The sequence below is a fragment of the Hyperoodon ampullatus genome (assembly GCF_949752795.1).
Source record: "Hyperoodon ampullatus genome assembly, chromosome: 14".
NCBI classification, from domain to species: Eukaryota; Metazoa; Chordata; class Mammalia; order Artiodactyla; family Ziphiidae; genus Hyperoodon; species Hyperoodon ampullatus.
The window spans coordinates 73,640,254-73,656,088 of NC_136927.1; the positions used below are offsets into that span (position 1 = coordinate 73,640,254).

Sequence of the window (15,835 nt, forward strand, 5' to 3'; positions counted from 1 at the left end):
CACCATAACAAGTATAATAGTGAAAAAGTTTGAAATATTGTGAAAATTACCAAAATGTGACACAGTGACATGAAGCAAGCAAATGCTGTTGAAAAAATGGCGCCTATGGACTTGTTCAACTAGGGTTTCCACAAACCTTCAATTTGTAAATACCGCACTATCTGTGAAGTGCAGTAAAGAGAAATAAAATGAGATCTGCCTGTAGCAGCTGTAGACAGGACATATTTACATTTAATCTACATTATTAACATTTCCTCCATTACTTTCTTCAGGCTAGACCGGGGGTCGGCAAATTTCTTCTGTAAGGAGCAAGATAGTAAATATGTTAGACTTTGCAGGCCATGTAGTTGCAACTATTCAACTGCTCTTGGGATGTGAAAGCAGCCACAGGTATGGAAATGAGTGGGCCTGGCTGTGTTGCAATAAAGTTTATTTACAGAAATAGTTGGTGGGCTGGATTTGGCCCATGGCCAACTGCTGGTCTAGACAATCAACAGAACAATAAGTCAAAACCTGACTTATCATACTTACCTATTTCTGTGGTGTAAATACTCCTACCAGGGCTGATTTCAAGCTACCAGTGTGATGTCACTGAATGCAGAGTTGAAAAGAAATGCACAGTAGCATGCCATTATATATTATATATTTGTACCATATTTCTACAGCTGTAAAGATCCTCAAGATCATAGATAATAGCAAAAGGTAGTAAAAATTAGAAAGTGATGAGTTTGAGCATTTTTCACCTTTGTTTTTATCTTTTTAAAATTTATTTATTTTTTATTTATTTATTTTTGGCTGTGTTGGGTCTTTGTTGCTGCATGAGGGCTTTCTCTAGTTGCAGTGAGCGGGGGCTGCTCTTCGTTGCAGTGCGTGGGCTTCTCATTGCGGTGGCTTCTCTTGTTGTGGAGCGCGGGCTCTAGGTGCTCGGGCTTTGGTAGTTGTGGCACGTGGGCTCAGTAGTTGCGGTGCACGGGCTTAGTTGCTCTGTGGTATGTGGGATCTTCCCGGACCAAGGCTCGAACCCGTGTCCCCTGCATTGGCAGGTGGATTCTTAACCACTGCACCACCAGGGAAGCCCCTCACCTTTGTTTTTAATATCATTAACTTAATGAAGTTGGTATAATTTAATTTTTAATGATGGCATTGCTTAACAACCAGCCAGCCAAGTTCCTAAAAATGTCATAGGCTTTTGTAAGCCCTCAGAGTCGGTTCCAGCACGCTTCTGTTAACGTTGGATAGGAGTAAGTGTGTGGAGAAAAGTAAACAGTGTGGGCCGGAAAGGGAGAACAAAAGTAGAAGCTTTGCTGTATTAAAAAGGATGGAATGGGACCATTTCACCGACACGATGAGATTTGAGGAGAGACCTGGAGGAGGTGAGGGAAGGGGGAAGGAGTGGCGTCAGGAGATGAGGGCGGAGGCGGAGTCGTGGTGAAGGGCTGGGGACAGATCATGGGAGATTTGAACAGCTCAGGCTGCTCTGAGTAATCTGCCCAGCTGGCTGCATCTGAATAATCAGAAGAGCTGGCGAGATCCAGCTTCTCGGGCACCACCTCACTCCGTCAGCCAATCTGGTACCTAACCCAGTGTGGGAGCCAAATCCACACCATACCCGGGCGGAGGGGTGTGCGTGCATCTGGGGTTCTTAGCTCTGCCTTTTAGGGGTGATGGACCAAGACCAGACTACCGAACAGCTTCTTACATGCACATGCCCTTTATTATTAGGGCAAAGATAAGCGGGTGGTAAAACACGCTGTGGACCAGGGGAGAAACCGAGGAGGTGACTTGGGAGGGAGGGCGCGGAGCACAGCCCCGCCCCTCTCGCTCTGTCTGCCTCAGCGCTCTCCGTGGCCCCTCTGCTTCCCCCTCCCTGCGCGATTTCAGCTCTTCCTGGACCCTGCTGGACTCCAGTGGGCTGCATCAGGGTCATCTACCCCCGCCGCTCAGCACCTGGGCACCAAGGGCTGGGGCCCCGCTGTGCGCTCCCCACTGAGGATGGCACACAGGCCCAGGGGAGAGGTCCTTCTAGAACATGGGTTCCTCAGGGGCAGGGACTTTTGGCTGTTCTCTTCATTGCTAACCCCTCAGAGCCTAGAATAGTACCTGGCTGACAATAGGTGCCCACTAAGTATTTCGTGAAAAAGTGAAATAAATGGCATTGCCTATGATAAGGGCTGGGGGGCGGGCGCTGTTGGAACACGAGGAGCAGTGTGGGGAGGCCAGGGAAGTCTTCGCAGAGATGGTGACGAGGAACAAAGGAGGAGTATGGTCTCCAGGCAGAGGACTGTGGGCTGGGCAGGGCACTCTCAAAAGAGGGGATTTTAAAAGTACAGGTGTGGGAGGGAATTATGAACTGGTGTATGTGTTGGAGTAGAAAGTAGGAGCCCAGAGCGGCGGTGACCAAACCCGGAGGAGTGAGCAAGACACGGACTGCTAAGGGCTTGATCACAGGCTGAGGGGCTTGGAGTTTGTCCTGAGGGTCAGAGCATCCTGGGAGCGTTCCAGCAACCGAGGCAACGGGGCTTGATTGAGCTCCAGGGGCTGGCACGCGCCTCTGCCATTCTGTTCTAGTCTGTTCTTTTCACCGTCACTCACTTCCCTCTCTTTGGAAGCTTAGGGAGTTCATCCCCAAGGGGGCAGGGCATTCTCCCTGACCAGACATTGTACCCCAGCAATGGCTCCTAAAGCAAATTCCCATAGTCTGTCTTGTTTGTCTCTTCCGTTTACACAGGAAAAACCATTTATGGGAATAGCGGCACCCAAGGACACACAGCTGGTCAGCCTTTTGGACCAAACCCAAGGCACTTGAATGAGAAACCGCCACTCTGTTTTTCTTAGTTGTGGTAAATACACATAACAAAATTTACCACCTTAAACATTTTAAGTGGGCAGTTCAGTAGTGTTCACTACATTCAACTGTTGCGTAACCATCACTGCCATCCATCTCCAGAGCTCTTTTCATCTTGCAAAACTGAAACTCAATACTAATAACAACTCCCCATTCCCTACTCCCCCTCAGCCCTGGCAACCACTCTTATACCTTCTGTCTCTATGAATTTGACTGCTCTAGGGACCTCATGTGAACGGAATCATACAATATTTGTCTTGCTGTGATGGCTTATTTCACTTAGCATAATGTCCTCAAGGTTCATCATGTTATAGCAGAATTCCCTTCCTTTAAGGCTGAATAATATTCTGTTGTACGTATAGACCATATTTTGCTTATCTACTCATCCATTGGTGGGCACTTGGGTTGCTTCCACCTTTTGGCTACTGTGAATAATGCTGCTATGAACATGAGTGTACAAATATCTCTCTTTTTAAATTTTTTTTTAAAATTTATTTATTTTATTTATTTATTTTTGGTTGTGTTGGGTCTTCGTTGCTTAGCGTGGGCTTTCTCTAGTTGAGGTGAGCAGGGGCTACTCTTCGTTGCAGTGCACGGGCTTCACATGCAGTGGCTTCTCTTATTGTGGAGCGTGGGCTCTAAGTGTACAGGCTTCAGTAGTTGTGGTACGCGGGCTCTAGAGCGCAGGCTCAGTAGTTGTGGCGCACGGGCTTAGTTGCTCTGCGGCATGTGGGATCTTCCCAGACCAGGGCTCGAACCCGTGTCCCCTGCTTTGGCAGGCGGACTCTTAACCACTGTGCCACCAGGCAAGTCCTGCAATTGCTTGATGAAGCATTTTTATAATGACTGTTTTTAAATCCCTGTCAGGTCATTCCAACAGCACTGTGATCCACTAGCATCTGTTGATTGTCTTTACTTGTCCAAGTTCAGATTTTCCTGGTTCTTGGTATGGTGAATTATTTTCATTTATGACCTGGATATTTCAGAAATTTTGTGGTGAGACTCTGGATCTCATTTAACTCTTCTGTGTTGGTAGGCCTCTACTGTCCTGGGCCAAAGAGATAGGGGCACCAACTTTTTACCACCAGATGGGAGTGCAGAAAGTCCAGGCTGCCCACATGGCCCCCACTGACACCACCCTGTAGGGGGAGGGGAGGGTTGGAAGGTTGGTTGCCTCATTACTGCTGGGTGGAGGTGAACATCTAGGCTCCACACTTGGCCACCCTTACATTGAGGGAAGGGAGCGGTGCCTCCTTACTGTTGGATGGGGAGGGCAGCCTACCTCCCCACATGCCCTCCACTGACATCATGGAAATTGTGGGGAGGGGTACTTGTTACTGCTGAGCAGTGATGAAGCCCAGGCTCCCCCTTCCGCCTCCTCTCACATCACACCATCTGGAGGTGAGAGGGAGAAGTGCCTTGTTACCATGAGACAAAGACTGGGAGTGAGGTTTTTCCTCTAGTATTTTGCTGGAGGGGTCACTTCCTGTCAAAAGATTTCTGTCTTGCTAGGGTGCCTCTTTCCCAATCCTTTGACAAGAGAGAACAGGCTTTTCATGGGGGCGATTTTTGTCTGTGCCTGTTTGGCTTCTCCAGAGCCCTAGCAAAAAGAAAACCCAGGGACTCACTGCTGTGTCATTTGTGTTCTCGGGTTCCTAGCTCGTCTGCCAACTATGTTTACGTTTGTTTTATATATATAATGCCCAGCATGTTAAGCTGCACTTAGTGGGAGGGAAAGAGAGGAAGGCATCTACTCCATCTTGTTCAGAACTAGAAATCCTTTTTTCATTTTATACTCTCTTTATCCCTCTAAGTCCAAGTGGAGATGTTTCTGGATATAGAATCCTTTTAAGAACTTGTGGGTCACTCTGAATCTTATTCAGATCCACACTATTAGACAAAAGCCATGCCCCAAATTTCTCTGAGATAACCCCTTCTCTCTATTAGGCTTCTGCTGAATTGGCTAAGGGGCAACACCCTTAAGGTTTCTAGAATCCTTCTTGCTTGATTAAAAGGATCTGTGAGGCACACCCATCATTTCTTTAGAGGTCTTTTATCTGACTGAAGACTACTCTGATGCATTGTCTTGAATCTTCCTGAGATGCAAACAAAAGATTTGATAGTCACATTCTCAGACCATGTTCTTCTGGTAATGCTCTGGATTTGAGCTTTGCTAGGAAACCTTTTTTTTTTTAATTAATTTTTATTGGTGTAGAGTTGCTTTACAATGTTGTGTTAGTTTCTACTGTACAGCAAAATGAATCAGCTCTACATATACATATATCCCCTCTTTTTTCAATTTAGGAAACCATTTTTTAACTTTACTATCATTTGCCATTTAGAGAGAGTGAGAATTTTCTACCATGAAGTCCTGGCTCCTTCATATTTAACAGTCCTTCCTCTTAGTTCAGGATTTCTCAATCTCAGCACTACTGACATTTCAGGCAGGATAATTCTTTTTTGTGGAGGGAGGAGGTGGTGGGTGGTAAGAGAGTTTTGTCTTGTGCATTATAAAATGTTTAGCAGCATCCCCGGCCTCTACTAATTAGATGCCAGTAGCAACCTCTCCAGATGTTTTTTTTTTTTTTTTTTTGGCCTTGCCATGCGACATATGGGATCTTAGTTCCCTGACCAGGGATCTAACCCACGCTCCCTGAATTGGAACCACGGAGTCTTAACCACTGGACCGGCCAGGGAAGTCCCCTCTCCAGTTTTGACAACCAGAAATGTCTCCAGACGTTGTCAAATATCCCTACACACACCAGCACCACCCACCCACCCCCGCCTCCCCGCCCCAGGCGCCATCACTCTGATTTGAGAACTGCTGCTTTAGTTTCTCTTTCCCCTCTTGCGTTTTACTATAAGGAGCAAGAAGACACCAGGTGGCACCTTCAACAGTTGATTTGGAAATATCCTCAGCCAGATCCCAACTCATTGGGCACGTTTTCTGCCTTCCGCTTTACCACAGGCAACAGGGTTGCTAAACTGTGCCACAGCATAACAGGAATTCCTCTTTCCCCAGTTCCCAATAGTGTTTACCTGACTTTCCTGTATACCCTGGCTGCAATCTTATCAAAGGCATGAGGCTTCTATGAAGAGCTTTTTCAAGGCATTTTGGGCTTTGAGTACACTCTTCCCAAGTCTATGGCCAGTCCACTGCCAGTCCCATATTTCAGAGTGCTGTGATAGTGGCACCCTGTTCAATACCAAAATCCCTATGTGTTATCTATTGCTGCATAGCAAATTATCCCCAAATTTAGCAGTTTAAAAAAAAGAAGTATTGGGGCTTCCCTGGTGGCGCAGTGGTTGAGAGTCTTGTCTGCCGATGCAGGGGACACGGGTTCGTGCCCCGGTCTGGGAAGATCCCACATGCCTCGGAGCCTGCGCGTCCGGAGTCTGTGCTCCACAACAGGAGAGGCCACAACAGTGAGAGGCCTGTGTACCACAAAAAAAAAAAAGAAGTATTATCATCTCAAAGGTTTTGAGCATCAGGAATCCAGGACTGCTCTAGCTGGATGGTTCTGCCACAGTCTGTCCCGAGGTTGCAGTCAAGCTGCTGGCCTGGGCTGCAGTCATTCCAAAGGCTCTACTGGGGCCAGTGAATCTGTTTCCATGGTCACTCATGGGGTTGCTGGCTGGCCTCTGTTCTTCACTGGCTGTTGGCTGGAACCTTCAGTTCCTTGGTACATGGGCCTCTCTGTAGAGCTGTAGACAACATAATAGCCTGCTTCCCCCAGAGTGAGTGATCCAAGCAATAGAGAGAACACACACCCAAGATGGAAGCTCTGGGTTTTCCAATTTTTTTTTTTTTTTTTTTTTTTTTTTTTTTTTTTTTTTTGTGGTATGCGGGCCTCTCACTGCTGTGGCCTCTCCCGTTGCGGAGCACAGGCTCCGGACGCGCAGGCCCAGCAGCCACGGCTCACGGGCCCAGCCGCTCCGCGGCACATGGGATCCTCCCAGACCGGGGCACGAACCCGTATCCCCTGCATCGGCAGGCGGACTCTCAACCACTGCGCCACCAGGGAGGCCCTTTCCAATTTTTTTAATCCTAATTTTGGACGTGATGTACCATCATCTGCCATGTCTTATTGACCACATAAAGTAACCTTGATACAGTGCAGAAGAGGACGACACAAAAGTATGAATAAACAGAAGGCAAGGAACATTGGGAGCTTTTTTGGTGGCTGGTTGCTACATTTCAATTTTATTCAGTCAAGGTATTTCTCTAATTTCCTTTCGGACTTCATCTTTGACTCATGGGTTATTTGGAAGTGTTGTGTTTTATTTCCAAGTATTGGGGTGTTTTCCAGATCTCTTTCTGTTTTTATTTATATTTTCATTCTTTTATAGTCATAAAACATATTTTGTATGATTTAAATTCTTTTAAATTTGTTGAGGTTTGTTTCATGGCCCAGAAGATGTATCTTGGTGAATGTTTTATGTGCAGTTGAAAAGAATGTTTATTCTGCTGGTAAAGTGCTATAAAAGTGTCAATCAGAACAAGCTAGTTGGTAGTGTTCAGGTTTTCTGTATCCTTTTTTTTCTACTTGTTTTATTGATTACTGAGAGAGAAGCGCTGAATCCTCTAACTGTATTATGGATTTTTCTCTTTCTTATTTTAGGTCTATTTTTATCTCGTGTTTTTGAAGCTCTGTTAATAGATGTACACATACACATTTATGATTGTTAAGTCTTCTTGGTGAAACGAACAACCTTTTATCATTATGTAATGTCCCTCTTCATCCCTGGTAATAGTCCTTCTTTTGAAGTCTACTTTTTCTGATATTAATATTGCTACTCCAATTTACTTTGATTAGTGTTTGCATGGTATGTCTTATTCCATCCATTTACTTTTGACTCATATATTTCCTTATAGTTAAACTGGGTTTCTTGTAGACAGCATATTATTGCCTCCTGCTTTTTTTTCCCCAGTCTACTAACCTGTCTTTTAATTGGTTGCTATTCATTCACACAATTGGATAAAAATCTTCCATCGCACTATTTGTTTTCTATTTTTTCATCTGTGCTTTTTTTTTGTTTTTCCTCCTTTTCCCCCCTTACTTTGGATTAATTGATTATGTTTTGTCAGAGAAAAACCTCATGGGTACCAAAAAGAGACAATAAGACTTACTGCATCCAATCAAGACAGTTTATTACTCATAGAACATCAAACAACATGAACATCAGCATAGTTTTGTGTTGATTCCTTCAGCCCAAAGTTCAACAAGTGATACAGTGGTCCCAGATGCACAGTACACACACAGTGGCTTTGCATCATGGCTGAGGAACCCAGGCCTAGCACTTTTATAGCAAGCAGTCAGCAAGCCTGCCTTTGTCTGAGAAAGACCTGGTCTTATTTCTCAGAGCTGCCAGCTGTATTAATCCTGAGCAAGGGCCCAGGTGAAAGAGAAGTCAGATCCTTGCAATCTTGACATGTTGAACACAAAGAGGCCCAGGGAAGATGCTGCCCAATACTTTTTTTTTTTACCTGTTTGCATGGAAACCTTGCCTTCCTCCTACTTCAGAGGTGTGCCAGTGCCTACATCCTATTTCTTCTTGGAGGTGCCTGTCCTTCTTTGGAATTCAGGTTAATTGGTTGCTCTGCAGCCTTAGCTCGCTGATGGGTTTGACGAAAGTAATAATTTTATAATTATCTAACAGTTTTAAAAAATTGTCATTAGTGTGGTAATGATGCTCTTCCCAGCTTTTGGCATCCTAGATGGAACCCAGAAGTCTAAGCCATCTACTTTTTCACTGATCCTTTCAACTCCTTTTGCCATCCACCCTTGGGTCTGCTTCCTGGGCCTTTCTCTTGGGTGATACCCTTCCAGCTTAACCCTGTGAATTATTTCTAACTTGGATGCTTTTCCCCCTTCCACCCTTGTATGTGGCAAATATCTGGCAAAGGGACAGAGAGGTTCCTGATCTGTCACCATCTTGGGGACGGCTCAAAATAATCCATGCAGTCCTGTTCCCAGGGATAGGCCTGAAAAGGGGGGAGGTGACTTTGGGAGCTGAGCTGTCATCCACTGTACTTTTGACTTGGCCTCATTCCTGTGTGCTAGAAAACGGGACCAAATATCTACTCCATCCATTAATGAGGAATAAGAATCAGACTGACCAGAACATTTCTTGGATGATGAAAACTGCAACGGGATAAAAGCGGAGCAGGCTGGCAGCCATGGTTATAAGCACAGTCTCTGGAAGCAGCCTACTTGGGTTTGAATTTCCGCTCCATCACTTGGTTGCTGTAAGGCCGTGGACAAGTTCCTTCACCTCTCTATATCTCAGTTTCTGTATCTGTAAAATGGAAGTAAAAATAGTATTTACCTCACAGGATTATTAAGAGGATTAAAAGAGTTAATACATGCAAAGCACTTAGAACAGTGACAGGCACATAATAAGCTCTGTAGAAGGTTAGAGCCTACTTCCTATAATTTCAGAAATTCGTGGAAGAAAGCCGTTTTCTCCCTTTCTCAGAACAGATTACAGTCAAAACAACTAGTGTTTATTGTTTACTGAGCATCTTCAGAGTGTCCAAATCCTGTACTAAGCATTTTATATGAATTATCTCATAGGAGGTGGGGATTAATTATTCCTACCTAATAGGCAAAGAAATCAAGGATCAGAGAAATTGTTTACACAGCTGGCTAGACACCAGAGCTAAGTTTACCACCCAAGAGGGCCTGACTCCCAGGCCTGTGCTCCTAACCACTGCACTTTTTGCCTCCCACAAACTGGCTTCCTTGCTTATAAAGTAATGGGAAAGCTGCTTGCTGTACTTAGCTCACAGGATTGTTTAGGGATCTCAGTAACAATAGCAGAGGCAGAGCTTTAGGTGTTTGCACTGAGTGCTGGTCCCCTGACAGGGAAGCCTGAGTATGTCCAGACTTTCCACACCTCTGTCCCTCTGTACATGCCCTTCCCCCTCTTCTCTGCTTGTTGAACTCATTTCTTTAAGACTCAGCTCAGATATCAGCGCCCGGAGTTCATTCTAACAAAGGAGGGATTTAAGCAGGGGGTGGCACATCGGATCTGCGGTTTTGAAATGACTGATGTGCGGTTCCATGGTTAGCACTCTCGATTCTACAGTGACGACTAAGTGCTGTGGGGATGGAGCGCAGCAGGACCAGAGTACAAGAAAACCAGAGAGAAGGTTTCCGTAGGAGCCAAGGGAGAGATGGTGGTGGAAACGGAGAGGAACGGCGGATTGGAAAGATATTTAGGAAGGAGAATCGACGGTTAATGGAGATGTGTTTTAATGTGGGCAGCGAAGGACAGGGAGATGCCAAGGATGACTCCTAGTGTCTGGCTTGCTCGCGGATGTTTGTTGAATGAATGATCGAGTGACCCCACGGCAGAAGCATCTCCGACAGACGCCCCCCACCCCCTCCCCGCCACCTCGCGGTTTCTGGAGCTACGTACGGGCACAGGGTGGAAGGGAGGAGGAGGAGAATGAGCACAGAGCCTCGGTCCAGGAGACTTCTGGCCCTGGTCTGAGCCAGGAGGCACTGCGAGAGGGGCAAGCGTTTCCCCTCTGGGCCCAGTTTCCGCTTCGCTCCTCCACCCCCGCCAGCCGGGACACGCAGCGCCCCTCTTGGCACCCCGGAGGAGTTGGCTCCCCGCCGGCGTCCACCCCCCAACCCGCCCCGTCCCCGTCCCCGCGCCCACCCCGCCCAGTGCGCTGGAAAGCTGAACGGTGGCCCTGTCCATCCCGGAGCCGGGAACCAGGGGCTGCGGGGTGAGTCCCAGGGTAAGGGGGCCTCCGCCGCAGTGCACCTGCCCTGATGGGCGGCAGCGAGTCCCCAGCCCCTCTGACCCTGCATATACGCCTTCTCGAGAGGTGCGCGCCTAAGCGTGCCGAGAGTGCCCGAGGGTGCTGGGGAGTCCGGGTGCCAGCGCGTGGAGCTTGCGTCGGGGCTGCCCGGGGGTCGGGGAGCAGCCGGGCGCAGGGGCTGAGAGCCCGCGTATGGGAGCGCGCGGAGCCGGGCGGAGCGCCGAGGGGCCCGAGGGGCCGCGGGGAGGAGGGATGCGTGCCGGGAACTTTTTGCCCGCCCTGGAACTACGAACGATCGCGCCCGCAGGGGCTCCTTGCGGCCGCCGGGCGACCGGCAGAAGCGTCTGTGCCCGCCGCCGCCCCTCCCCCACTTCCGCCTCCCGCCTCTTCCTCGTTCCCGGCTCCCAGGGCCCGTCCGTCCCGGGGGAGACCCGGAGGCGCAGCCCCACCCCGGCCGGCGCGGCCCGCTACCACGCCCCCACCGCCGTCGCGCCGCAGCGGACAGCCTGAGTCAGCGGGGGCTCTGGGCGCGGCAGGTAGGGGCTCCGCTGGGCGGGCGCAGGTGCAGCGGGAGGCCGGGGGGACCGGAGCGCGAGCGGAACGGCCGGGGGACCCCTCCGCCTTCCCCCCCTTCCCCCGCGGTCGCGGCGTGTCCCCTTTTAGGGAATTCTTTCGCTCTCGCTGACTCCAGTGCGGGTGGGGCAGGACGAAGAGGGAGCGCTCCATCCCACTGGCCGGGCCCCTGGCCGCCTCCGGCCCCCCAAATCTCTTCAGCTCTCTCCACCCCTCTCCCCTGCACCTTCAGTTATGTAAACAACCCCCTTCCTCTCCCCGGAGCTCAGCTCCGCACCTCCCCAGGGGGCAGCCCCTCCAGTTTCCTGAGGTTGATGGGGTGAGGGGGAAAGAGAGGGGGCGTCCCGGAGCCCGTGGCCCCCTCCAGCTCCCCGACCCCGACGCTCTTTGTCGCCCTTCCCCGCCCCCAGACAGCCCCAGAGGCCCTGGGTATTTTTAGTATTGTGACCTGGGCGGCAGCGCTAAGAGCCTTTCCCAGGAATCGGCGTCAGCGCCTCCCTCCTCCGCTGCCAGCCCCGGCCACATGCTCTCCCCACACTTCCTTGGCCCTGCCTGGCCCACTTGGGTTCGGGTCTCTCGCGGCCCACCCCAGCGCCGGTGGAGCCGGCCAGGGTCTCAGATATGCCGAGTCCAGATGAGGTGGGGAAGGCAGTAGGCGGAGGATGATGATCTGGTCCTCAAGCTTGATACTCCCTTGCCTCCGGTGATGGGCTCAGGAAGGGAATGGAGCGAATCCGAGTGAATGGTGTTCTAGAAAGCTCTCAGCACTGGGGCCCAGAAGGCCTGGTCTGAATTGCACCCTTCCGATTGCTACTCGATGCCTAGTGGGGAGATGAGTGAGATGTGTCAGAGGAGAGGAGCTCAAATAAAGAGCTGTGGGGGGCAGAGAAGAGATGATGTCCTCTAAATAGCACGGGGACCAGAGCTTTCCGTTTTACAGAGCACCTTCACCGGCTGTGTCTTGTGCTGGACGCAGGTCGGAGGATGATGCCATTTTCAGATGCGGAGACTGAGGCTGGAAAGCTGACTTCCTTAGGGGCAGAGCCAAGTCTAGAAGTCAAGTCTGTGATTAAAGAGCAGGGTTTGGAGGGGATGCTGGTGGTGTGTGTGTGTGTGTGTGCGTGTGCGTGTGTGTGTGTGCGCGCGCGTGTGTGTGTGTGGAGAGAGGGAGAGTAGGGGAGGGGGTACTTTAGCTTTCGTCTGGGTTTTGAAGAACGGCCAGGAACCAGAGCTGCAGCCTGGAGGAAGGGACCTTCTTCTCTGTCCTCTTCCCCAGCCTTCTGAGGAGAGGCTGGGTCCATTAAGCGGAAAAAAGTGCCTCCCCCATTTGAGCTGAACCAGCCCTTCCAACCCCTCTCCGAAGGGCATGATGCTGAGACTTGGCCATTGACTGCGTTCCCTGAATACAGAGGAGCCTCTTTTGCTGTGCCTGGAACTGGCATCCCCTTTGTGGAGCTAGCGTCAGCCCCGCCTCTGCGTGAGACTTGAAGTTTGTAGTAATGGACTTTGTTTTAGGAAAGGGGAGGAGGTAGTCAAGTCCAGAGGCCCCAGTGCTGGGATGCTGGCTGCTGGGGGGCTCCCCAAGCCCAGACCCCACAGAATCCCCTCTCAACTTCATAGCTGTACTTGCTCTTCCAGGAGCTGACATGGACCCAAATCCGCGGGCAGCCCTGGAGCGCCAGCAGCTCCGCCTTCGGGAGCGGCAGAAATTCTTTGAGGACATTTTACAGCCTGAGACAGAGTTTGTCTTCCCGCTGTCCCACCTGCATCTCGAGTCGCACAGACGTAAGTTCTGAGTCCTGGGGAGAGGGACTAGGGTGGGGCAGGGAGGAAGTCCTATAGGTCCTGAATCTTGGTACCTCCCCCCTGGTTTTCTTGGCCCTCTAAACGTCTATCGGTACCTCCCCCCTGGTTTTCCTGGCCCTCTAAACGTCTATCTCCAGACCTGACATATGTCTCTGACCATCCTATCAGCTCTGGCCTGGCTCCTCCTGACTTGCCCCCTTCTTGATCTGCAGCCCCCATAGGTAGTATCTCATCCATGGAGGTGAATGTGGACACACTTGAGCAAGTGGAACTTATCGACCTTGGGGATCAGGACGGAGCTGACGTATTCTTGCCTTGTGAAGATCCTCCACCGACCCCCCAGACGTCTGGTATGCCCCTCTACTTCGGGCACTTGGGCACCGGTTAGCCAGAGCCGGATGTCAGGGCTCTGAAGTGAGGTTGCAAGGCTGGACTGGGGAAGTATGCATGTAGGGGCTGGGAGTGGGCATTTCCACCCATGAAACAACTGTCTCTTCTGATTTTAGGGAAGTTGACCTTGAGGGAAGCTGGGTTACAGATTCCTAATCCAAAACTCTAGGAAGGCCCAACCCCCTTAGCCTTTGTCAATTTTATATTTGTGAAATTAATGTAGTTAATTAACATAATTAAAATAACATAAAAATATGGTTTTTAGGGCTTCCCTGGAGGCACAGTGGTTGAGAGTCCACCTGCCAATGCAGGGGACACGGGTTCGTGCCCCGGTCTGGGAATATCCCACATGCCGCGGAGCGGCTGGGCCCGTGAGCCATGGCTGCTGAGCCTGCGCGTCCGGAGCCTGTGCTCTGCAATGGGAGAGGCCACAACAGTGAGAGGCCCGCGTACCGCCAAAAAAAAAAAAAAAAAAAGATTTTTATATTAGACAACTTAAGCAGTTTTAGTCATCTTAATATTAATATTTATTTAGCACTTTATTAGGTTTCTAATACTGTGCTAAGGTATTTTACATATATTATCTCAGTCCTTACAATGTCCTATTAGGGCAGGTGGGATTATTCCCATCTTATAAAGAAGGACATTAGAGGGACTTTCCTGGTGGTCCAGTAGTCAAGACTCCAAGCTTCCAATGCAAGGGGCGTGGGTTCGATCCCTGGTCAGGAAACTAAGTTCCCACATGGCATGTGGCCAAAAAAAAAAATATATATATATATATGTATATATAAAAGAGGGACATTAGACTCAGAGAAATTGTTGTCACATAGCCAGAAAGTGGAAAAGCTGGATTCGAACCAGAGCTATCTGACTCCAAAGCCCACATCCTTAACCTGTAAGATAGATATTCTCTTACTTAAAACTGCTATTTATTGGTGGTCTATGTGCCAGACAGTTTATGAGCATTCTCAGATTTCATCCTCAAAACCCTCTGGAATGTCGGGGTTCCTTTTTTACAGAGGAGGGGCAGAGTCCTTGAGAGGGAAAGTAAGTGACTTGCCCAAAGCTACTCAGTAGCAAGGAAGTGACGTAGGTAGAATTTGAACTCTGGACTTGATTGACCTGACTCTAGAGCCCAGATGTGGTGCGGTGAAGTGGAAGGAACTGGGAGTCAGGAGCCTGGCTGGGTGACTGGTCAAGTCCCTGCTCCCCTCTGGGCCTCAGTGTCTCCTGGCCAGAACGCCTCTAAGGGTCCTCTGAAGCCCTGTTCGTGGCCCTGACAGGCTCTTCTCTCTGGGCAGGGGTGGACGACCGTCCCGAGGAGCCGAGCCTGCCGATGCCCACGGCAGACAGGACCACATCCCGCGCTTGCTCCTTGTCCTCTGACTCCTCCACCAATCCGCACAGCCCGGATGTCAGTGACAGCGGAGCAGACACGCCCTTGGCACAGTCTGACGAGGAGGAGGATGGGGGAGATGGCGGGGCAGAGCCTGGAGCCTGCAGCTAGCATTGGGCCCCCACCTACGGACTGATTGAGCTGTCTATTCTCCACTTGAGACCCCAGGCCCAGCCAGAGCGCTTCGGAGAAGACCAGCCTCTTTACCTGCAGCAGGCACCAGAGGGAGGAAAGGATGGTGGGTGGTGTACCTTTCTGGGAATTAACCCGCTCCTGCTTTGCTGCTAACCTTGCCCTGCTGCAACCTCCCTGCCAGGTTTTGGCTTACTCCTGAGGTAGGGCCTGCAGGTGAGGAGATGGAAGATGAGATAGGACAAGATGCCACTGCTTTTCTTAGCACTCTTCCCTCCTCCAAACTATCCTGCACTCTCCTGATAGAGTCTCCTAAACCAGTGTCTCTCAATGGCCGTGAACTCCTTAACACTCCCAGTGAGGTGGTACTCCAGCCATTCCGCTTCCTTACATCCTCTTTGGAACAGGGCACGGTATGAATAATAAACAGATAATAATATGCCAACCATTCCACTTCATCTGTTCACATTGTACAGATATCAAACCCAATACATTTCTTTAGCTCTCTAACCAATACCATATTCCCATGACTCATTTACTCCATTTATTCAAGACGTCGTTACTTGGAATTAGCTGCAGATTTGGAATACAGTTTTGAACAAGACAGGCTGCCTGCCTTCATGGAGGAGAAAATCAGGTAAACACCACAATTCACAGCATCATAAGTAGCATGCTGAGGGACTGTTCTGTTACCAGAAAATGGGCATCTTAACCGAGCTTTTATGGTCATTGAAGAGCTGACTTTTAAGCTGGGATGCAGAGGATGAGTAGGAGTTAGCCAGGTGGGGCTGTAACCCAGGCAGAAAGAGCAGCTTAGAAAGACTTTAAATGGAGAGAAAAGTCCTGAGGAACTGAAAACCATTCAGCTTGACTGAATTGTTGAATTTGAGCAGATGAAAGGAGAGGCAAGATTGAC

At 49.7% G+C, this 15,835-nt stretch overlaps 1 protein-coding gene across 1 annotated transcript; it reads left to right on the forward strand.

The window, feature by feature from the left end:
- Positions 1-10,874: 10,874 nt before the first annotated feature.
- DBNDD2 (dysbindin domain containing 2) lies at positions 10,875-15,346 on the forward strand (the record flags this gene model as incomplete). The annotated part of the gene is given in 6 exon segments (XM_079719829.1): positions 10,875-10,955; positions 10,958-11,072; positions 11,075-11,158; positions 12,834-12,980; positions 13,214-13,351; positions 14,693-15,346. Coding segments are annotated over 6 exon segments (771 nt in total). The 3' UTR covers positions 14,899-15,346.
- Between the last annotated feature and the right edge of the window lie 489 nt (positions 15,347-15,835).